This window comes from Lepidochelys kempii, chromosome 10, assembly GCF_965140265.1.
Source record: "Lepidochelys kempii isolate rLepKem1 chromosome 10, rLepKem1.hap2, whole genome shotgun sequence".
Lineage (NCBI taxonomy): Eukaryota > Metazoa > Chordata > Testudines > Cheloniidae > Lepidochelys > Lepidochelys kempii.
Genome location: NC_133265.1, coordinates 71,677,031 through 71,702,278, shown reverse-complemented (window position 1 = coordinate 71,702,278; position 25,248 = coordinate 71,677,031). Strand labels below are relative to the sequence as shown.

Below are 25,248 nucleotides of genomic sequence, written 5' to 3'. Positions count from 1 at the left end.
GGCCAAGGGACGCAGCAGGTAAACAGACCGTCCCAGCCCGCCAGCGGCTTTCCCTGGGAAGCCACGGGCCAAAAGTGGCTGATCCCTGCTATAGACATTAGCAATAAGCTAACCATCATTATAGTATTGATTTTACATAATGGCGGAGGGAAAACCCCATTCCCAGCCTAGAGCAAAACTTGGTTCTTCTGCTTTCTTTATGCAGCCTCACTTGTGGAGGAAGACAGTGGGCAAATGATGCACTTCATTGTTTCATTTTATTTTGTAGGCTACCACTCAGCATATTTCAGTTAATGCTGCCTTGTCGGAGCTATAATTTACTTGAAGGGGTAGTGTACTGTGTCTTCTCATATGTCAGCCAGTGGCTAATTCTGCTATAAATCACATCACAGCCCCGCACACATCTCATTGGGAAGAACGGAGATCCTTTTTTCACTCCAGTATTAAGCCAGATAACTGACCAGCAAAAATACAACAACAGAATCAAATCACTGCCTGCCTATTCCTGCCTTGAGAAGGTAGAAGGCATCTGATTTGACTTATGGGCATTGATATAAAAAGATGAATTTGTGTGCCTAACCAGAATTGCAAGGGGATAACAACATTATCTATCTATCTCTCTATCTATTCAAAATTTAAATATTACAACCCCCCCCTCCCAAAACTGGGCATGGCTTGGCTTGGCTTGGAAAAGCAGAGCTATGTAGCTCCAAAACAGGGCTGGGGCAGCTAAAAGTGTCCTAGCTGATGTAATTCTGAAATGCCACCATCTTGATTATTGTAGAGGTATGGCTGGAAGAGACTCATCCTCATTGCTCCTTTTTACTGAGGAAGAGCACCAAGGAGATGGAAAAGGGGAAAGAGTTCCACCAGCGCCCAATTCCCTAGTGGTGGATGCAATCCAGGAATTTGGTAGGTAACAACAGCCCAAAACCACACCTCACAACAAAGAGAGGAAAAGACTTGATCTTTTTGTCCGCAAGGCTTATTCCTCGGCTACACTACACCTCCGCATAGCCAACTATGAGGCATTACTGGCAAAATATGACTATATTAACTACACAAAAAAGTATGATTTGATTGATTTATTTCTGAGGACAAGAGAGAACAATTCACAGCACGTGTATCTAAGGGACAACTCATCTCCAAAACAGCCCTGCAAGCCGCACTTGATCCTGCAGCCACAGCTGCAAGATCAGTGGCAACAGCTGTAGTGATGAGTAGGGCCTCATGGCTCCATCTCTCCGGCTTCCCTAAGGAGGTGCAATCCACAGTTGAGGATTTGCCATTTGAGGGTCCAAAACACTTCTCCAAGAAGACAGATGACTCTCTCCACTCGCTCAAGGATTCACGAGTGACACTCCGATCCTTGGGAATCTATACACCCAAACCCAAGAAAAAACAGAGGAATTATTATGTACCCCAATGCTACTGCCAGACCATGTATTCACAACAACAATGGCAATTTGAGGGCCTTCTACTTCTTCAGTAGCTGCGTCCCAACCATCAACCTCCAGACGACAAATTTGAAGCCTTGGTCGAGGGCCTGAGAACCTCAGGTCTATCTGTGCTGGTGACACCATCTCTCTCCCAACCATTTGGAGATCGTCTAGTTCCATTTTATCCAATCTGGAAGACCATCACATCTGATAAATGGGTGCTAGAAATTGTACAGACTGGTTACTCCATCCCCTTTCTTTCCAAACCCCCTACCCACCCTCCATCACTGTCCCTCTTCAAGGGTCCCTCTCATGAGTCTCTACCGTGCCAGGAGGTAAGCCACCTCATGCAGCTAGGAGCATTAGGACCCGTTCCAACAGAACAGAGGGAGAGGATTTTATTTCCACTATTTTCTCACAAAGAAAAAGTCTGGCAGATAGAGACCAATACTCGATCTACGACAACTCAACAAGTTTGTCAAAACACAGCGATTCAAGATGGTCACACTAGGCACCATAATCCCAGCTCTAGAAAGAGGGGATTGGTTCTTGGCCCTCGACCTCCGGGTTGCATATTTCCATGTAACAATACATCCCTCTCATCGCAGATTTCTCTGTTTTACCATCGGACAGGACCACTTCCAATACAAGGTCCTTCCCTTTGGCCTATCTACTGCCCCTCAAATGTTTTCAAAGGTACTGTCTGTGGTACAGGCAGCATACCTGAACAGAAACGCAATTATGATATTCCCGTACTTGGATGACTGCCTGCTAAAAGTGTCAACACGGCAGGCAGCAATACAAGCCACCGAATAGACGGTAACCCTCTTCACGAGTTTGGGCCTCCAAATAACTACTGAAAAGTCCACCCTAATGCCAGTGCAGGAGGTGGAGTTCATTGGGGCCCATCTCAATGCTACCGAGGCTGTAGCTTCTCTACCAAGGCAACGGTTTCTCACTCTCACCAGCCTCCTATCCACAGCACAAAACAGTCCACAGGTATCTGCCAGGACTTGCCTACAACTTCTTGATCACTTGGCAGCCACAACCTTTGCTTGTCAGACACACCAGATTAAACATGCGTTGCCTGCAAGGATGGCTCTGTATGAATTATGTCCCACACGGACACAGCACAAACAAGCATCTTACGATGCCGGACAAAGTAAAGGACTCCCTACTCTGGTGGACACAACCAGCCAACGTATGCATGGGGGTGCCCTTCCTTCAGAAGATGCTGACACGAACCATCACCACAGATACCTCACTCTTGGGATGGGGGAGCACACATGCATCCACATTCTATTCAGGGCTGCTGGTCTCCTGCAGAATCTCTTCTACATATAAATCTATTAGAACTACAAGCTGTCCGCAACACCTGCTCCCACTTCCTACCACTCATCAAAAACAAGGCCATTCAAATCCTTATGGACAACACAGCCTGTTGGCCACTGCTCTGGAGTCACCTAAAGTGGAGCACCCACAGGGACAGCACTCAAAGAAGATGAGAAAGTTACTTAGCTTTTGCAGTAACGTAGGTTCTTTGAGATGTGTGTCCATGTGGGTGCTCCACTACTCTCCCTCCTCCCCTCTACTGCAGAGTTTCTTACTCAGCCTCTGCAGTAGAGAAGGAACATAGGGGGCATTGGTCGCACAGCGTCAGTTAACTGCCTGAAGCAGCATGAGATGAGGACTATGCAAGTGTGACTCAACCGGGCACTGAGTCTCTGAGTATGAGCGCAGGGGCACACGAACACCTGAAGTGGAGCACCCACATCTTGAATAACCTACATTACTGCACAAGGTGAGTAACTTTCTCATCCCAGCATGCAATGTCCCAGAGCATCATCTGGCTTGCACGTTGACAATGTACCCCTGGGCTGGATAAAGGTTGGCTCTCCCTGTGTTAGGTCATTTGTACTCTGCTACCTAATCCAGAGTAGTTTCCAACAAAAGTTTTGAGAATGGGGGATGAACTGGATGACTTAGAGTGATACTACTGATAAAGTTATCACAATGCATGACTGGACTTACCCAATTGACAAGTGGTGACTGTAGCTTCTCCCACTTCTGTCTCCTCCGCCTTCCTGGTCTCTCTCTGCTCCCCCTTTTATCATGCTCTGTTTACTGTTTTCAGTCCCAGTTCACTGCCCTGCTCTGTTGTGGGATGGCATCTCTCGTAACTCACTGACACTTTCAGTCAGGTTGCAGTGCAGACCCTTGGGGCACCTGTTGAGAACTGCAGGTTTTCAATCTGCGCTCTTCTGTTGGGTGGTGATCAGGAGTGAGAGTGGGCTGGTATGGCGTACTGGTAAGAGGTGGCTGCTGGTACCAGCCTGTACGCAGCTGATGTTAAAGTGCTGCCACGACAGCTCTTTAACGTCACTACCCCTTTTGCCCTTCCCCCTGCCATCGTCGGCCCTGCTGGGGGTGTGTGTGTGTAAAAGGGGGAGCTGCCCCAGGCCCCTTTAAATCACCACCCGAGCCCTGGGTGGCATGGGTCAGGTAACGTAGATGGGCTGGCTGGGGGAGGCTGACCCACAGCCCCATCCCTTCCTCTTGAGGCCCAGCCCCTTCTGGGGGGCCTGGAGCCGGGCCCCCTGTACCGGTAAGTCCTCTGTGCTACTTTCTCCCCTGGTGGTGATATGCTTAGCCTCTACTGGATCATGGAAATTAGAGATAGGACAAAAAGATGCTAGGTCACGCCTAGCTCATCCCAGAAGAGGCCCATGAAGGAGTTGGTTCTTGCATATTTCTCATTGTTGTGTTCTGTGCAGTGCCTTACCCATCGCTGTTGAGCCAAGGACAGGTTCTGACTGGTGTTGACCTAGGTATATGTTGGGATATTCTGGCCCTGTGGTTTAGTGGTAGCACATCTTTAGAGGTCTGAGATTGAGCTTTGTGGTTCCTAGTAGCTGCCGAGAGAGCTTTGTTTTCCTTCCAGTGACCTATGAAACTCCCCAAGGAGGATTAATGATCAGGTACTGCAGAGGGAGTCATGCCTCTGGGGCTTCTTGGCTGGTTTGAAATTTTTGGTCAAGTGAAACAAGGAGATCCCAGCAGAGCTGTCATCAAATCCTCTTTTTTTTTTTTACATGACTTCAGAGTGTAGCCCTATTCCTTTGATCTCCTTTATACCTTTGTTTGTTCACCTTTGATGGACTGCTTTGCTCTTCTTTGTTATTTAGTGTGGACTAGGATTTAAATTAGGGGTCTAGGAATCGCAATCCTTAGGATTTATCTACACACAGAAATTAAATTGATTTAACCAACAGGTTTTTAAATCAACTCAGTTAAATTGGTACAGCCCTATGTATGGACAATTTACCTTAAGCCTGTTAGGAATCATTTTAAGATAAATGGATATAAATCAGGTATAAATCAATTTAAGAACATCCACACAGGAGTTTGCACAGATTTAAGTAAATCTGTTTAAAAACACAATCTGGGTTGAACCTGTACAACTCTGTGCTCCCTGGTCTTAGGTTCTGCTCCTAGTTTTATGACTGACTGACTTTTGAACCCTGGGTGTGTCATTTCATTTCTCACTACAGCCTTCTGTAAAACTGGGATTTGCTTGCCTGTCTTCCATGGGGGTTAGAGAGACAAGTTGGGTGAGGTAATATCTTTTATTGGACCAACTTCTGCTGGTGAGAGAGACAAGCTTTCGAGGTCAATAGGAAGAGCTCTGTGTGGCTTGAAAGCTTGTCTCTCTCACCAGCAGAAGTTGGTCCAATAAAAGATATTACCTCACCCACCTTGTCTCTCTAATATCCTGGGACCAACTCGGCTACAACTATACTACATATTCCATAAGGGTTATGAGTAGAGCTGGTTGGAACATGTTTCGGGTTTTTTTTTTCCTGGAAAATTTTAACTTTTCAGTGAAAAATTGAAAACTTTCAGCTGAAAACATTTGGTTTAAACCCAAAAATTTCTATTCAGAAATGCTACCATAATGCTTCATGGGAGTTGTAGTTTGGATACCTCATGCCCTCCATTCTTCTCTGTGGGTCGGGCTCCTGAACTAGAATACATCTGTGATGATGCATTACAATCTGCTCTCCTGATGAGCTGTGATCATAGGAATCCCTGACTGTGTGATCATCATGGCAAATGTAGCCAGTCAGGGACTCAGCTCAGAGAAAATTGGAGCATGAAGCCTTAACCTTAATCACAACTCCCGTGATGCACCATGGCAGCATTTCCAAATCAGTTTTTTTGTTTGTTTGTTTTAACTGAGAAAAAAATATTACTGGGGTGGGGAAGGGGTTGGCCAAAAAATAAAAATTATTTTGGCTTGCAGTTTGATTTGCAGTTAAAAGTCAGAAATTTCTGCAGAAAGCAGACACTTTTTATGAAAAAATGTGTTTTTTCACAAATCTAGTTTTCCATCAAAAGCAGTTTTCATCAAACATTTTGTTGTAAGGCTTTTTCAGGCATGATACAATAAGCACTTTGCGACCCTGAAAGGAGAGGCAATAGAGAGGTGCAATGTCCAGTTATTATCAGTGGGGTTTTTTGTGTCGCAGTTCAGCTGCATGGGAAGTACAAGAGATGCATGTATGGAGCTTGTTTTGTCATTATCCTACACCTTGTATTCCCCATGTAAAGTGAGTGCTCAGTGGATATAACACCTTACCACTTGGATTTGGTAATGATTTGCAAATTCTTTGCCCAAGGTGCTGAGCCCAATGAGTGAATCAGCCCACAGTGTTTAATGCTCAAGGCTGTTGTCTATTATTCACTCAAATAAATGTGAGTTTGATGGACAAATCTTGTGACAACATTTGTGTGGGACTATGATGTAACATTACCAGTCTGTATTAATACTGTCAACTCGCCTTTTTAGCTGATCATCTTTACTGTTGCCTCGTTTGATTGTTACCTTGCTAATATTAGCTGGGGGTGAAGCAGATCTCATTCTGTGTCCCTAACTGGTTTGTAACAAAATCTGACTTAATGAAATGTGTCCATCAAGTCCAAAGGAGGGCTCATAATAGAGGGAGCTGAACAAGGACAGTGACGCTATTACATGCACCAAGCTGAAGGAGCACAGATTCTCTATCATTTATCTTAAGAAGAAAGGATTGTCCATTGTGACAAAATCAGTCAGATGTAGAAGAAACACTGAAAGCTCATTAAGCTAATTAGTAGCAGTGCTTAGTTGTAAGGAGGCAAGTGGAAGCTAGCAGAGTGATGCTTTAGAAAAGCATTTGCCCAAGAGGAAGCATTATGCATCATGAATTCATTAGTGTGTGCCGAAAGGGTAAAATCGTCCTGCCGCTGCCACCCCAACTGGGAAGGAGACCTTCAATGGCATCATTAAACGGTTGGCAGCCAGATGGCACAATTGCCATTCAGGAAGATAAGTACAGATTTGTTCACGTGTCATGTAATATCGATGAGAAGGGAGCACAGAAAATCTTCATCCTAAAGGCCTAGCAGTAAACCAGCATGGCAACAGGAGGTCAGTCTCATAACCAGCCAAGAAGCAACATCCACTCTGCACTCTGTGTGAATCCCTTAGCTGTCCATTGTAACTAAGATAAACGGAGGTTTCCTCTTAGACTCTTGATGGTTGCCAGCAGAGAAACTAGAGAATACTGATGCCTACTGAGAAGTTACATTTGCTTTCCAGCCTTTGGTTTCATCACCTATTTCCTTATTGTTAGTCCTAGTCCCTAAACAACTATGAAAGTCAGTATGATTGTTGATCATTATAGAAGCAGGCCTGACAGCAGGGTATGCTGCAAGTCAGTTTAAGGGACATTGCAGAGCCGTAGGTGGAGCTCCCAGGAGTGGAAGAACAGGGTAACTGCAAGTGAGGATTGAGATACATTAGTGCACTTATAGGGAGAGAAGCAGTTTAGAATACCAGGAGATCCTGCAGGTAAGGACTGAGGTGCATTGGTTAGAACTGTGCAGGATTCTAAGCAATAACATAGAAAAGGGTGGGGAGGGTCAGCTGGGAGGTGTGTTCATTTAGCTGTGTGGGGGAATCTGGTACAGTGGCTGCCTAAGCTAGGAGTGCTGAAATCCGTCACCTTTTTCAGCACTGGGATTCGCTCATTTCCCCAAGAAAATGTAATGCTGAAAACAGAAAGGAACAAGAAAATGCCCGACCTTCCTAAGGTTCCTGTTGTATTTCATAAGTAAAGGTTATCCAACTTTCTGACTCCTCCTCTCAGTTGGCACTAATTGGACATCACACTACGTGCTGCCATGCCAGCCCTATTAAAGCCAATGCAAACTGAAGACGGGATGGGAGGCATACTCTGAGGGTCCAGCTTGCCTCCAGAATAACCTGGGTGCTTTCTCAAGCTAGGATAACAATGAGAAAGGCTGTCAATCCTGGAGCTTCATGGTACAACTGAACACCAGGCCAGGTCAGGAAAAGGTCCTCTTTCCATCTGCATGGGTCTATCAGGTGCATGATAGGGTGTGAGAAAGAGGGGTTATGCCTTTCTGTGAAACATCTTTCATTGCCCATTGTAAGAAATAGAATTCTGGACTTGTTGTGGTCCACTGGTCTGCTGCAGTATGGCGACTCCCATATTCCACTTCTCCTTATGTCTTTTAAGCACAATGTCTATTTTGGCAGCTATGTTTCCAGGCAGTACTCTGAGCCCACACTGTGCTGGTTATTTGTCCTGAGTGAGTAATGAGTCATCCTTACAGAATCATGGTTAGCTGCCTCTCTATTATCCGCCGTGACACCGCACAACACACCTCTATCTGTCTCTGCAGTGCATTTCCCTGCTGCTTTAGCAGTGCTGAAATGACTAGCCAACTGGCTTCTTTTTGCCATGATTATGTGTGGACATTTTATTATTCAAGTTCCTTCGTGTTGGAAGGAAAACGAATTGTTACTGGTGAATTGCTAGCTGCAATAATGGTGAACGGAAGGGATTCATTCAGCAGTGTCTTCATTCATGCCCTGAGGCTTTTCATCTGTGTTTCATTTCATACAATCTAATGCATTGATATCCCGTGGCAAACTGAGAGCTTTACCTTCTATGCTCCTTGGACTAACTGGAGTGGGATCACCCCATGGCTCACGCCAGCGAACCCCCCTCACTAGCCCAGGAGCAGCACTGATGGGTTCCATAAGGGGCAGTAAACAGTCCACCTACTGGCTGGAAGGATGGTTTCCCCTATGGAAAGAAATAATGCAGTATTACACAGTGATGGCCCAGAGCACAGAAGGAACACCCAGATCAAGTTGTCAAGCCTTTGATCCGAAAGGTTCCCTCCTCACATTCATGGAACACAGGAAACTCAAAGCACATCCAATCAGTTGTCACCCCATTCTGGACCTACCAAAACACATCCAAATACCTAATAACCACATATTGTTCTGCACTAAATTACTTTCAGTATAAACATTTGTTTTTTCCTCGCTATTCTGTGCATTAAAGGCACAAAGATCAAGGTGAATTGTGTAATTAATCACCTCCCCGCTCTATGTGAGTGCTCAGATGCACATATAACAGCCCTCTGAGGGTATGTCTACACTGCAATTAGACACTCATGAATGGCCCAGGCCAGCTGACTCAGACTCAGGGGGCTTGGGCTGCAGGGCTGTTTAATTGCAGTGTAGACATTCCTATCTCTGGGACCCTCCCAGTTTGCAGAGTCCTTGAGCCCGGGCTGCAGTCTAAGCCTAGATGTTTACACTGCAATTAAACAGACCCACAGCTTGACCACCACCACCACCCCCCACACCCTCCCCCCCCCTGTGAGCCTGAGTCAGCTGGTGTGGGCCAGCCACTGTTTTTTTATTGTGGTGGAGACATCGTCCTAGAGACTGGAAGGGCGTGCCATCCCTACCCTGCTTCTATCTCAGCATAAACACTTGTGATCTGGTCCAAACTCAGTTCCTGGCTGTTATTTGTCTTTATTGTTAACTTAACAGCAAACATAAAACTCCATAAAAAGAAAAGGAGTACTTGTGGCACCTTAGAGACTAACCAATTTATTAGAGCATAAGCTTTCATGAGCTACAGCTCACTTCCTCAGATGCATATCGTGGAAACTGCAGCAGGCTTTATATATACACAGAGAATATGAAACAATACCTACTCCCACCCCACTGTCCTGCTGGTAATAGCTTATCTAAAGTGATCATCAGGTGGGCTGTCACAGTTCCTCCCCCACTCTGAACTCTAGGGTACAGATGTGGGGACCTGCATGAAAAACCTCCTAAGCTTATCTTTACCAGCTTAGGTCAAAACTTCCCCAAGGTACAAAATATTACGCCCGTTATCCTTGGACTGGCCGCTACCACCACCAAACTAATACTGGTTACTGGGGAAGAGCTGTTTGGACGCGTCCTTCCCCCCAAAATATTTCCCAAAACCTTGCACCCCACTTCCTGGACAAGGTTTGGTAAAAAGCCTCACCAATTTGCCTAGGTGACTACAGACCCAGACCCTTGGATCTTAAGAACAATGAACAATCCTCCCAACACTTGCACCCCCCCTTTCCTGGGAAATGTTGGATAAAAAGCCTCACCAATTTGCATAGGTGACCACAGACCCAAACCCTTGGATCTGAGAACAATGAAAAAGCATTCAGTGTTTTACAAGAAGACTTTTAATAAAAAATAGAAGTAAATAGAAATAAAGAAATCCCCCCTGTAAAATCAGGATGGTAGATATCTTACAGGGTAATTAGATTCAAAAACATAGAGAACCCCTCTAGGCAAAACCTTAAGTTACAAAAAAGATACACAGACAGAAATAGTTATTCTATTCAGCACAATTCTTTTCTCAGCCATTTAAAGAAATCATAATCTAACACATACCTAGCTAGATTACTTACTAAAAGTTCTAAGACTCCATTCCTGTTCTGTCCCTGGCCAAGACGACTACAGACAGACACAGACCCTTTGTTTCTCTCCCTCCTCCCAGCTTTTGAAAGTATCTTGTCTCCTCATTGGTCATTTTGGTCAGGTGCCAGCGAGGTTACCTTTAGCTTCTTAACCCTTTACAGGTGAGAGGAGCTTTCCCCTGGCCAGGAGGGATTTCAAAGGGGTTTACCCTTCCCTTTATATTTATGACATGGGCCATTTCCAGCACAAATCCAGGTTTTCTCACCCTCCACCCCCCCCCCCCCACAAATTCACTCTCCTGCTGCAGGAGAGTGAATTTGTGTGTGTGGGGGGTGGAGGGTGAGAAAACCTGGATTTGTGCTGGAAATGGCCCACCTGATGATCACTTTAGATAAGCTATTACCAGCAGGACAGTGGGGTGGGAGTAGGTATTGTTTCATATTCTCTGTGTATATATAAAGCCTGCTGCAGTTTCCACGATATGCATCTGAGGAAGTGAGCTGTAGCTCACGAAAGCTTATGCTCTAATAAATTGGTTAGTCTCTAAGGTGCCACAAGTACTCCTTTTCTTTTTGCGAATACAGACTAACACGGCTGTTACTATAAAACTCCATGTAATCTTCTTCCTGAACCTGGGTGTTCCTACAGTTTTTCCTCCGTCCCCAGTTCCTTCTGCTTCAGAGAAACACTTTTGTATTCGTAGGTTGGAGTTAATAGGATGCACGCACTTGGGCTGCCTGGGTGTCAACAGAATAGCTCTGCATCTCTGTGCAGGGTCACAGCACGTGAACACCTTTGGATGCCAGCCATCCTGAAATGTGAGGATTTGTCCTGGTTTCCTCAGCCCGCTCCCACTTCCAGTCTTGCAGGTTAATGAAAGAGCCCTGAAGTTACTTGGGGATGTTGCATGGTGCTAAGTGACATCTCATTGCACCACCATGACACAGCATCGTTGCAGTGACACAGCATCACAATGCGGATGCGCAAATGTTGAAGACAGTTGGGCTGTTCCTAGTGTGGAGACTTAAAGGGAGGACTGGGAATTAGAGCTAGAGAAAATCCATGTCCTTCTAACATAGTCCTCATGATCATGAGCAATAGTCTTACTGGAGATGCCCCTTTCCTCTGATTTCTTGGGATCTGTCTCACTGGAAACACAACACGAAAATCTGTCAAGCAAAATGATGGGTTCCTATTTTCCCTGTTCTGAACATTCAGAGCAACAACACCAAACCACCATAATACAGATTCTCTTTTTATCCTTCCTTCTTGGCAGTAGTTATTTATAAAGCCCAAGATGCTGTGCCTGGTTGAGACTGTCCCATGCTGGTCAAAGGCATCCTGCTTTTTAAGTATATCTACTTCCCTTTATAGATATTCTTACCCTGTGTCAGTACTGCCTTCTGTTATTTGAATGTGCAGTGAATGGTGATGCTGCTTTCTAAATATCAAACACAATGTGTCCCTTTAGATTTTATAGCTCACTGTGCCCCAGGTGTTGTTATTATCGGTCCTGACATCATTCACTCGCTATAGTGGGTCTTGTCTTTCCAGTTATCTGTAATGGACAGGAGATTTTGGGTCATTTTATCTTGAAATTGCAGTAACATTTTCTCTTTAAAAAGTGACTTGTTTCTCTCTCCCTCTCCATTTCTTCCTCTCTCACTCATTTAATCTCTTTCACTTTTTGTTTATCCCCATATGTCTCTTTCCTTCGTGTCTCTATTTATATCTCACTCTCTCTGTATTTTTTCTTTTCCTCTCTTCCTTTCTCTTTACCTCTCGCCTTCTCCATTTCTTTCTCTGTCTCTCCCTTTCTATCAATAGGCCTGATCCAAAGGCCCATTGGAGTCAGTGCAAAGACTTCAGTGAGTTGTGGAGTGGAGCCCGTGTATCTGTCTGTCTTTCATAAGAACGGCTATACTGGGTCAGACCAAAGGTCCATCTAGCCCAGTATCCTGTCTTCTGACAGTGGCCAATGCTGGGTGCCCCAGAGGGAATGAACAAAACAAGTAATCACCAAGTGAATCTCCCCATCAGTCCTCTCCATACAGTCAGAATCCACTGCAGTTAGAAGCCAAGGTGTTTAATGGCTTTCTTAAAGAGAAAGATGGTTTAAACCAGTATAGCAGACATTAAGTACCTCTGCATATGGGGTCTGTAGAAGAAGGCTCGATGATACTTTGGTTTCTGTGATTGCCCATCTGCATATTATGTATCTAGCCATGGTAGGGCCATGTTGTTTTCTAAATGTATTACCAAGAAGGTAGGGTCTTTATGGCCCGCAGGTAGGCCCACAGGTAGGACCTCAGAACTTGCTGCTCTTGAGCTCAGCATGAGTAGGCTTAGCATCTGTGGCCATGTCACTTCTTATTCCCTGGTTTCATTTTTCTGGCTGCTCATCTACTCGAATATTTCTGGGATGCCTCAGGAACAAAATCTGGAGCGGCTGCCTAACGGCAGACCCTATGATTGGTGTGTTGTGAGGATGGAGAATGAACTTGTTCAGATCTACCTTTTCCCATAGCACCTGCCCTTTTCTTATTTATCACGGAGACAAGAGCTAACTCAGCACTATGTTGGGGCAAAGCATATCTGAGAGAGCACAAGTGATTGTCTTCATAGGAAGTTGTGGCTACTGGAAACTTTCTCATGTCATGTGTCATTGTGCAAACTCCTTTGCGTTATGCCTTATATCCATTCACAGACACCTCCATAGTAGGAACAGAGGATCTCTTGTTTTCAAATGCCTCCATATCCTCTGTTGTATAAGTTTTCACCTGTGCTTTCTCATGAGTCACATTAGATACCCCTTCTCCTCTTACAGCCTCATAGTACATTGGGGAGGAGTGTTTTTTTTCTTCAGCAGTGGCATGAGCACACAGTTATCACAAGGGGGAGCAAAGGAGAAATGGTGCCTCTGAGACTGTCTTCTTTCCCACAGCGTCTTCTGGAAGCTACTCACTTCCCCTTATCCAATGGCTCTCTCTAGACCATAGAGATTCCCCAGTGTTTAAACCTAGAAGAGCTAAAAGAACATGGATCTAAAGCCAATGCACAGCATCAGGTTTGTGAACAACAAAAGTGTGTTTACCAAGGATTTAATGTATGGATAACACATACATTAAATCCTTGGTAAACACACTGATTGAAACTCTAACAAATAGCTGAATTACAGCTAACCTGTACAAAGACACATAGAGCAGACTTTTTTTTTTATGTTGGAAATTTTTCAGAGGCAAATCTTTCATTGTTTCCGTTGAGTTCCAGCTAGTCCTAGCTAAGGTGGCAAGGACTCTTGCTAAGGAAAGAAGACACAAAGCATTTACAGCAAATCTAGTAGCATGGAGATGCAAGGTAATGAACACCTTTGATCTGAGAAGTGAATTTCATTGAATCTTGGCAAACACACAAAAGCCAGTCTTGGCTTCCCACTCCTTTTATTTGTTATCAGTACTTGAGATCAGCTTAATATTTTACCTTCACCCTTGGCTGCCTAGCATAAGGGACAAAGCCCTTATCTGCAAATGTCATCGGTAGTAGGAGTGGGAGAGAAGAAAGGAAGAAAATAGGGAAGAGGGATGGCATGAAGCAGTCACTGAAGTAAACGGGCTTTAATGGAAAAAAAGAATCAACGTTTCATAATTTAATTAAAGTTTTGCAGCAACCCAAAGGCAGTGAATATGGACTGACAGGCAATAGTGCTAATATTTAAAGATGGATTAAAAGAGCAAAGATTGAAAAGAGGAGACTGAATTCCACTTTCCCACTCCTGTCCCCATGCACAGGCCCTTATTGGTTGGCCATGTGTTGTTTTACACACTCATGGCATAACCATCACTTTGTAACTAACTACCAGGGAGACGCACACTATCCATTGAGAACAATTGTACTGAACAAGGGCTTCTGGATTTTTTTTTAAAGCAGTTGTACTAAATTTAATGAGATAATAATAAGCATTCACCAGGAGGGATGTAAATATGGTGAGCTCAGATAATCCTGAGCTCGGATCTAAGAAAAGCCCTGACTTGTATCAGTGCAACACAATTTGTGAGTTGCAATCTTGGTGAGAGTGAAACCTTTGCAAGGATGTAAGGATGTTCTGAACTAAAATGAATTCACTGCAGGAGGGTTAGCTCAGAGCTGCATATTTGCACTGAAATATACAAAGTCTGCTCCACCCAATCAAACAGCTTAAGCGATATATCACAAGCAAGGCCCTGTGTACTCTGAGGCACAATGGGACCAGACTCCATGGCAAGAGCTACTAAATTCTGTGGTTTTGTGTTACATTCTCTCCTTGGATTTGGCGAGCCACTCCCATTGATAGAAGTGGTTGGGAGTTTTTCATAGAAATGTTTTTTTTTTCAATAGAAAATGTGATTTCCATTTAATTGAAATATTCTGTAAGAAAAATGTCAATTTTGCAGAATGTTTTCCGACAGAAAAATTGAAACAAAATTAGTGTAGAGGTGGTTTGACATTAATCTCTGCATCTGCTTGAGCCGCTTCTGTGCCTCCTGGAAGTAGTAGTTCAATTGTATCATGCTCCCCTTGTTCTTTATGAGCTGGGCTGCCCTGGTTGGACTTCATCTCCCATGATGCACTGTGGTCATGGGACTCCCTTCACACACCATGGTGGCTTGGCTAGAGGAAGAGACCATGGCAGCTCAGGCAAACACAGATTATTGTTGACACAACCTGAAATGAAAGGTTTCTCTTTGGAGACACTGAAACATTTTGCTTAGTCTGAAAATTTCGAAACCATATATTTCAATATTTTTAAATTCAATTTCTTTTGGAAATGTTTATTCTGTGAAAAGAATTGATATTTTGATTTTCATGTTGATTTGGAATAAAAATAAATGTCAAAAATATTGCTGTTTCCAATGGGATGGAAATTCTATTTTTTTTAATCAGTTCTACTCATTGACTTAATTCAGAGTAGCAGCCGTGTTAGTCTGTATCCGCAAAAAGAAAAGGAGGACTTGTGGCACCTTAGAGACTCATAAGTTTATTTGAGCATAAGCTTTCATGAGCTACAGCTCACTTCATCGGATGCATTTAGTGCAAAATACAGTGGGGAGATTTATATACACAGAGAACATGAAACAATGGGTGTTACCATACACACTGTAAGGAGAGTGATCAGGTAAGGTGAGCTATTACCAGCAGGGGGCGGGGGGAACCTTTTGTAGTGATAATCAAGGTGGGCCATTTCCAGCAGTTGACAAGAATGTCTGAGGAACAGCGGGGGGGGGGGGGTAGGGGGGTGGGAATAGTTTTACTTTGTGTAATGACCCATCCACTCCCAGTCTTTATTCAAGCCTAAGTTAATTGTATCCAGTTTGCAAATTAATTCCAATTCAGCAGTCTCTTGCTGGAGTCTGTTTTTGAAGTTTTTTTGTTGAAGAATTGCAACTTTTAGGTCTGTAATCGAGTGACCAAAGAGATTGAAGTGTTCTCCTACTGGTTTTTGAATGTTATAATTCTTGACGTCTGATTTGTGTCCATTTATTCTTTTACATAGAGACTGTCAAGTTTGGCCAATGTACATGGCAGAGGGGCATTGCTGGCGCATGATGGCATATATCACATTGGTGGATGTGCAGGTGAACGAACCTCTGATAGTGTGGCTGATGTGATTAGGCCCTATGATGGTGTCCCCTGAATAGATATGTGGACACAGTTGGCAATGGCTTTGTTGCAAGGATAGGTTCCTGGGTTAGTGGTTCTGTAGTGTGGTGTGTGGTTGCTAGTGAGTATTTGCTTCAGGTTGGGGGGCTGTCTGTAAGCAAGGACTGGGCTGTCTCCCAAGATCTGTGAGAGTGATGGGTCATCCTTCAGGATAGGTTGTAGATCCTTGATGATGCGTTGGAGAGGTTTTAGTTGGGGGGGCTGAAGGTGATGGCTAGTGGCATTCTGTTATTTTCTTTGTATGGTCCATGGGAGGACATGCCACTCAAGGAAGAATCTGGATCTTATTTCTTCATGGTCATCTGCAAATGGAGTGAGTGCCACCCAGTGCAACTGGTGACTTTTGTACGGTGATATCACTCTTCAGAGGTAGCCTGCTAGCAATACATTAAACACCCAGGGGGCAAATATGGTTGTTACTCTTAGCAGAGTTGCCACTGTCAAAAAAATGAGGAGGGGTGAGGCTTGGGTTAACTTTATGTGAAGGGCCACTAATAAACATTATACTGGATTGCCAAGTTTTGAGCTAGAAGTTTTTCAGCAGCAGTTATCACACCAGCAAATTCTGGCTTCCAGGGTGTTAGCTATTGCAAATGTTTTACAAATTGCAGAATGAGTAGCAAGGGAACTGTGAATTAAAGGGAAAGGGGAATTCAGGTGACAACAACAGCAAAAGTGGAATGGATGTTGTGATGTCACCAGAAACCCCAAGATGGCATCAGAGCCTTGTTTTTCTACATTGTGTGTATATATACATATATATGTGTGTGTGTGTATAAAATATAACACGCTCTGTGGATTCTACTATTTCTATTCCCCTTTTCCTCCTGTCAGACTCCCATTGCTTCGGTTCTTCTCCAAAGGCTCTGAATAGACTTTGGAGTCTCTTCCCTCCAAACATTTTCTATAAAGCACTGATGGGGCTGAAGGTGTGTGCAACGCAGCCTAACTGGTTAAAGTCTTGCCTGTGAATTTTGAAATCTCATTGATACACACATGACGGTAGTGTGTTTCTGCATGCTGTGTTGTTAGAGGGCTGGAACATTCGGTGTAGTGGGAGAAATGGTGGAACATGGTATCTCCTGTTAAAGTCAGACGGAGTTGTGTGGCTGAAATTCCATGTGATGTTTAGAATACATACCTTCAAGCACACTCCAGCTCTCGTTTACTAAGCTAACAGTATGTCTTCTACAGTAGATGCAGTTGATTTGAATATGATAGGTCTTATCATGAATCCAGATCTAATGGAGGGCCTAAACTTTATCAATGCATCACAATTTGAGAATTGCAATCTCAGTTAGAGTGAAGCCTTTGTGTAGAGTGAGGATGCTTGGAACTAAAACAAAGTCATTATAAAGGAGATCACTCAGATCTGCATAATTGTACTAAAATATGCAAATTCCCCTCCATGCAATTAAACATCTAGCACAATTTATTAGCCAGTGAAACAGAACCAGAGAGGAAAGTTTGACTGAGCTAAGGTAAAAGTCTCTTTGGTCCAAACCGTGAAGTCCTTACTTAGGTTTTACTCAGCCCTTACAGTGAAGTCAAATTCCCACTAAAGCCAATTGTTTTTTATAACAGTGATGTATAGCATAAAGATCTTATTGGTTCTTGATATGTGTTTGAGATGGTTGCATTTCTCATGAGTGGAGAAACCATGCATGAGATATTTTGCTCATCCCATGCAGGTGCCTATAGATTTTCAATGGGGCCTGACTGATTTTCCAGTTCCAATGATAATGACTGATGATTGGGCATTCCTATGCCCCAGGTTGGCTATGGAAAACCCACCCTTTATACCTCCATAGACCATGATGGATTCTGTATTTCACATCAGACTTTAGCAATGTTTTAGAGAGTTTAAAAACAGAGTATTAGTCCTGTTTAATATGAGTGCATGTGTAAATCAAAACTGCATTAATTACCTAGAATCTAACTGAGCAGGCCCTGCAGGGAAATGAAATAGATAATTTATTCTTTGCAGAATCCTCTAAAATAAGCTTCTGTGGAGTTTTAGTTCGTTCAAGCCCATCTCTGAAATCTAGATATATATCTATGAATTAGCATCACAAGCCAAGCCTGCCCTAGTATAGGGACTATCCAGAAACAGCAGACATTTTGAAACCACTGAGTTGTTTTGTTAGTTTAATTGGGGTGTGTTTTGTTCTGTGATTCCAGCCACCGGTGCTCCTTGAGTGGGGACGACCTGAATAGACAGTGGCTGGCTCCCAGCTGCCAGCTCCATCCAACCATTTACCACACCAAGGGCCTCCTCTACTACCTGTGCAGTGTTGGCCGGGCTCCGCTGGTGAGTCATTTCCATCTTCCCTTTTATTAATACCCCTGCACTGCTCATTTGTTGCAACCTTCCCCAAAGACTCCTGTTCTGTATAGTTCAGGTCTAAGAGAGAAGGGGTCTGGGGAGATCTGGAAACATTCCAGTGCTACATTACTCTGGAAATGGGGAAGAGCTTGGAGACCTTCACTTCAGGGGATATTTTATTGCCTATCGGCCCTTCTAACCAACAACCCTATGCCCAGTCTGGAGAGCACACTGGTTAGGGGGGAAAGTTTAAGGTTGGGAGAGCTGAAGTTGAGATGTAGTTTCGGGAAGTTCTGTCCCCAAAATCCATGCTATCTGGGAAAGCAGAGCACTGAAGTAATAAATTGCCTGATGAGAGGATGCCAATTTTTATCTACTTGGGATCCCCTAAGTATTTTAGAGGGTTCCTGCAAAGTTTGCTGTGCAGGCAGGCAACTTAGTGCAGCATTTAAAGCAGAGGACAGGGAATCAGGAGATCTTGATCTGATTTCTCAGCATGCCACTGGCTCCCTGAGTGATGTTGGGCAAGTAACCTCGTCTCTCTGGGCAAAGTATTCTCCTTTGTAAAATGGGGATTACAATGTCCACCTTTCATAAAGCTCTTTGAGTCTTCGGATGAAAAGTGCTAGATCGGTGTGAAGTATTATCCATCATTAGTGTTTTCTTCAGACCGTTCCTGGTGGAGAGGGGAGAGAGTTTGCAAAGATCTCATTGCAGGATCCAGTGCAATAGGGCTGAGCTCAGTTTGGTCTCTCCTTGAGATCTCCAGCCCACATCAGAGCAACTTGAACATGGATGGCAGCACAGTAACCAGCTCGAAAAGGGAATAACTTCTGTGCTTCTCTGTATGGGAAGGGAATCTCCTCTTCTCCCCTTTGGCTCAAAGCCCTCAGCATGAATCTCAGCAAAGAGTGGAGAAACCTCCACCAGACCAGCACTCAGACTAGGCTTGTGATGAGTAAACAAAGTATTTCGGCTCGTGCTCCAACAGCCCCTAGTGGGAAAGGAAAAGATTTATGTGAACATGACAAGTGGAATGCTTGTTTAAAAATATAAATAAACATTAATTAGCCATAAGCATGGCAGCGTGCTCCGGTTTCCAGCTGGGACCATCTGAAAGGCAGCTGAGGAACAGCTGAATACTAAATGTTGCTCACAGAGTAACAAAGTCATGGAATGGGCCATTACGTCATCTTCCACCTGCCTAGTCTGATATAGGATATTCAGTGTCGTCGGCCACACTGTCATCTTTTACATACCTCATCTGATTTAGTCCCTGTTTCAACACGTCATTTTATCATGTGCGTAATTTTATGCACAAGCTTAAGTCCCGTTGGTTTCATTGCTTTGCTGAATCAGAGCCAAACAGCTCATCCTGTTCCCACTGAACTCAATGATCATTTTTGCCATTCAATTCAATGGGAGCAGGATGTTTCATAGTTAGCAGCTAGCCAGTAGCTTTGGGTCTCTGGAAAGCTCAAAACTCATCTGTTAAGCAGAGACTTAAGCAGCTCTTTCCAAGCCTCGTCTCTAATAAGAGCTATGCAGATGAGTGGAGAAACTCTTGTGTTGACTTTATGGAGGAGAATAGTTCCTGACTTTTCAAGCTGGAGACACACAGTTCCCGCAATTGCACTGCACGTGTGTATCCCTGGTTAATCCTCTAACTGGGCATTTGCATATACAATCATGGTAACGGCATGTGCATTTTGGCATGACAAGGAATGCCAGGCCTGAGTGTAAGTGCCTGATTTTCGAAAGCCCCTGGTAGAGATACACTAACGATTGATTTTGTCAGTTCAGTGGCTGAACCGGAATTTTTTTATTGTGCGTCGAACAAAATGTTTCAGGTTTTTAACCTTTTTTTTTTAAAATGCAGTAAAATTTGAAACAAAAAGGTGTTTCACACTGAAAAATCTGAACATTTTGCTTAGAAAATGTCAACACGTTTCTATTATTTCAGATTTCTTTTCAGTTTTAACTGAAGAAGTTTGGTGATTTTGACCTGAATGCACTAAGTGTTTTGGTCGACCTGAATCTGAAAAAAAAAAAAGAAAAAAATGTTAGTCCAAAAAATATTGCCCAGCTCCAGTCTCTGGTTCCTCCTCTCCTGTGGTTCAGGTACTCAAGCTAGTTCATACGTAAGGATTTTGCACTGATTTTTTTAAAGCTTAATACTCCAGTCACCAGCGACTCAAATCCAATTGATGGGTCCCTTGGCCTCTGGGAATAGTCTAATTATTTTGCACTGTGGAATTCCTTTTCTGCACATTTGTCAGTCAAGCCATTTTGGTGAAAATTTGTGTTTTTTACTTTTGGGGGGGAAAAAAAATTCCTTCTCTGCAGGTGGCAAAAACTCATGAGACCGCTGCAGCCCAAAAGGATTCCTGGTCCTCTACGGGGCTGGGATAAGTTTTCACTCTGCCCAGGGTCGCTGACCAGGAGAATGTGGAGAAGGGTCCAAGACCTTGAGGAAAAAGTGCAAAGTGGTTTGAATACCACCAAACGGATCTAATGCAAATTCAAGACGGATCTTCAGGCTGCAAGAGCCCGAGGGATAGGGAGAAACAACCTGATGGGCAGGGCGAGTCACAGGGGTGGAAGATTCCCCTTGTGCATCATGAGCGGAGTCCAATGGAGGAGGCTAACAGTCTAACAGCAGGCAGAGATGAAAAAAGTCTGCAGTTGTCCTGACAGTGAAACTCCCTGCAACTGGGGGGTTTCCGTCATAGGCCAGAATGCTGGAGCTCCGCTGCTGGAGACATTGACATCTGGGAGAGTTGAAGGACACCCAGCCCCCAGAAGCTTACTTTTGAGTTAGCTCGCAATCATTTTCAGTGGTGTGGTGCTTCAATGGGCTCTCTTAATCTAATCTAAGCTACTTTCTCATTCTCATTCCCTCTTATTCAAATATATTTTATCTATCTATCCTTTCTTCTTCTCTCTAATCTGTGTCTTTATCCTGTGCTTATCAATGTGGTATCTAGGTCCTGAGATTGGGCCCATACACATTGCAAGTTGTCAGTATTCTTGAGTTTAGGAGAAGCTATTAATTCCATCTTCTCTCTTGCTCTCAGCCTGAAGTACATGAGAAACGGATTTTTCTCTGAATTTAAAGAGCACATTGATTTAAGTTTACACACATTCAAAAATACCTTTCCCTACTCTGAAAGTAAGCTATGGAGCCAAGTTAGTTGATAGCCAAATGGTTTTTCTATGAAGTGATTTGGTCCCATTTATGCTGGTGATGTGCGAACAGTTTCTTCAAAGCAGGGCATGACATCTTGAAGGAGAAAGGGACAGAGCTTTAAAGCTAATAGTCTTTCAGATCAGGCCAGTTTAATTGCAACTGCTTTTCCGGTAGAAAACGGTATGCTAACTGTGACTTTCTCTTCCATCTTCAGCTAGGAGAATCTCACTAGAACAAAGAGCAACCTGGTGTGTGTCTTCTCTGCCCTCTACTGTATGGAATTAGAATAACACAGCTGTGTGTCAAAAGCCATCTATTGCTAACAGCAATGGGAGGCTTTACGTTAGCTCAGTGGCATGGCCCTGTGGTTTTGAAGCAACAGGATCCACATTGTGTCCATTCTGTCACTGTGAAGTTCAAGTGGCCCCTTGTGTTCAGCATACAGACAGCTGTGGCATCCAAACTGGGCATGAATTTACTACACTATTTTGTATTTTAAGTGATTAGAACCTTCAAACCGAAAGGATCTCAAAGCACTTTAGAACCTATAAACACACAAGTCCCACTGGAATGCAACCCCTTCTCAGGAGGAGATTGGCAAACAGATGGAAGAACAAATCTGTAACAAGGAAGCCAAGGCAAATGCCATCTCTAAGGAAAAGTCCCTCTGGATTTTAATGTCCATGCAGTGGGGATAGGACGTTGGCATTTAAGTCTCATGTGAATGACCCCTTACTAATTTGATTTAGGATTGAATCAACCCGAGAGGGTGTTCAACCAAAAAATCTAGGTATTGAATTCCTGGGGCTCACACTACTAAACCAGCCCCTTCAGCTATACAGTTATCACAAGGTCCCTCAGTAGCCCACTTTATTTTAAGTGCTCTCCTACAGCATATCTGAACCCCTTATGCCTAACAATCTGTCCCAACTTGTATTTAGCTCAGACACTCTGGTTACCTTCCCCAGACCTAAAGAAATGCTCTGTGCATTCAAAAGCTTGTCCCTTCCCCCAATAGAAGTGAGTTCAATAAAAGCTATTACCTCACCCACCTTGTCTCTCTTTAATTTTCTCAATATTTTTCATTTTTGACACAATTGCTTATTTAACATTTCTGGTTTTAATTTTCCTTAATTTTGTTTTAAACATTGACAATTTTCATTGGTCCTCTAATCTCAAGGCAGGGGGATTTCAACATCAAAACCAAAATTTGGGAGATAGAAAAAAATTCACTTTTGAAAATGCCGATCTTTGAAAATATTTACAAAAGAATTGTAAAAAAAAAAAAAAAAAAAATCCTGTGGAAAATTTTGAAGAACAGCAAAGAATCGGCCCCTTTTGAAAAAAGCCATCTGTGTAACTGTTGTGAAACTTGGTTTCTGTGTTCTGACCAGCTGTCCTGTGCTGTCAGCTGACTCTCCCTATGAGTCTACTGCCAGAGACCTGAATGGGAGAGTGCCCAGGGTGGGTGTGCTGGGATGAAGGTGGGGCCATGAGAAAGGGTCGGCGGGAGGCAGAGATACTGCAGTGCTTTGGCTCCCTTCTGAGCCCCGGAAGAAATTACAGATGAGTAAGACATAACTCTTCCCTCACCCTCTAGCCCTGCTGCTTCATGGCTCCTACCACCAAATGTCCTAAAGCCACAATCTGAGCCTTTATCATTCTTAGAAGCCACTGGGCACTGCTTGAAATTGATTGAAATGCAGTATTGCCACCCCAAGTGCAATGAGTCTAGCCCCCGCAACCATGATAATATTTAGTGATTGTCTTTTTATTTGCCTTCTGGTGTCACATTTTCAAGATTTTCTCTGGGGCCACGAGGGCTAGAAACTTTTATTTTTCTCTCTCTCTCTCTTTCTTTTTTTAATGAAAGCTGAGAGTCGCAGGGAATAAATTGACTCTGGCAGCCAGGGTTGTAATAAAAATACGGTGAGACTTGTGATAAAAGTGTGAGAGTTGGCAAAAGTGAGTATACTGCCAATTCTTACCTTGGACTTGGATAATTTCTTGAGGGGTGAGAAGGGTGGCACGTCTTGGAGTCTGATTGTGCTGCATGAGTTATACTGTCCTGGCTAGAGAAGAGGCTGGTTGCCTCTTACTCCCATGGTCATTCTCTGTCCGCTCTTAGATGCCTCAGTTAGAGCTCTGCTATCAGGCTACAGAGTACAGCACCTGGCTTCTTTTTTGGCTGAACCATGAAAGAGACCCCTGTGATAGAAAAGGTCGGACTGTCAGGGGGTGATAGGGAAGTGTTGTAAAGTCACAGGAACCTGGGCGGAAAAAAATACCCATGGAAATCACACGATGAAGTGAGTTTAATCAAAATGAAAACAAGTTTTCAATGCCTTCTGTACAACTTTCAAATGGAACTGCTCATAAATAGCTACAGTGGTACTGACCCTGCTGCCGTTGGAAGCTAATGGAAACTAAAGGGGATAAGGCTCTGTGGGCAGTTACTGCAGACAGTCCCACAGCAATTAGTGTAGATGATAGTCTTGCATTGATGCAGGTGGGCAGGAATGGATCACCTAGCAGGCCCATTTCAGTCCTACCAGTTAGGATTCATCTGTGGGATTCTCTAAATGCAGAATTATAGAGCTATCACCGCTCAGCAATGTTGTTGTCTGACTAGCTGAATATCCCTTAGTGCTTTCTAATATGTAAAATAATATTATGAGAAGATAACGTATGTGCCTTTTGCATGTTAGTAATATGTGAAATTGGCAGGTAATTGATATCCAATTGAGCTTGGAGTTCTGCTTCAAAATAGGATGGAAACTATAAAATCCTCTTTGATATTCATAGGAATAAATTCCATGTAGTACCTGTGGTTAACCTAAACTATGGCTGGATGTTGCTGATAGCTTAGATGAAACACTAGCTGGAAAAGTGTCTCTCTGTTATTAAAGGAAGTAGTAAATGCAGCCATTTGGATGGGGCCATTTTAGGGTAATTGAAAACATCGCAGATGGAGTTACTTCTCAGTGTATGGGTTACATATAGCTCTGCAAAATATGTGCGCAACCTGAGCGGGCTGCATGTCCAGGGTCTGTGCAAAACTGGGTTTGTTTAATTGGAAACGCTGCTGTTTGTGGATCGGCATCCTATTTCACAGCAGTTACAGTCCTCCCCTTGCCTTCATCAATTAGTGAGAATGGTGTAAATAATGCAGTGGACTCACTGCTGGGAAGCAAGCTGATCTCCATGTGTCAGGAATGCGAGCACAACACTCTGGGGACAGGCAAGCGTAGGTGCAAGCGGTGGAGTTCTGCAGGCGGCAGAATCAGGGAATGGACAGGACATGGGCGAGCTTTGGATAACAGACCACCCGTGTAAGTTGTTACTTGGGACGCTACATTTAATTAGCCAGATAATTAGGGGCTGGTTGAGGGCAGCTGTGTGTGGTTCATGCATATTTACATATTAACCCACCACTCCCAATGTGTGCAAGGCTGGGCTACTTTAAGGGGCTGTCAGAGGATAGCTGGCCCTTTGAAGGGGTCAGGGGCCTACCTCTGACAGGCTTCACAAGGGAGAATGGGGCAATTCCAGGTTCACCTGGGATTGGTTAACTCATTGAGTTACTGAGAGGCAGTTAATTAGGGAGGGAAGCACCTGGCCAAGATAAAAGGAAGCTGCTCCTGGGGTGTCTAGCTAGGGGAACAGAGACTCCTGGGGGAGAGAATAGTTCCCAAGATGTAAGAAGAGAGGGTTCCTATGGTAAAGGCTTCTCATGGGGAAGGTGGTGAGGGGGTTCACCAGC

General features: G+C 43.9%; 1 protein-coding gene across 1 annotated transcript in view; it reads left to right on the top strand.

Annotated features, from left to right (window-relative positions):
* AGBL1 (AGBL carboxypeptidase 1) overlaps positions 1-25,248 on the top strand; it is a 354,690-nt gene that overhangs the window by 163,356 nt on the left and 166,086 nt on the right. The window contains exon 17 of the mRNA XM_073304655.1: positions 18,151-18,280. Coding sequence (XP_073160756.1) covers positions 18,151-18,280 — 130 coding nt within the window. The remainder of the gene's footprint in view (positions 1-18,150; positions 18,281-25,248) is intronic.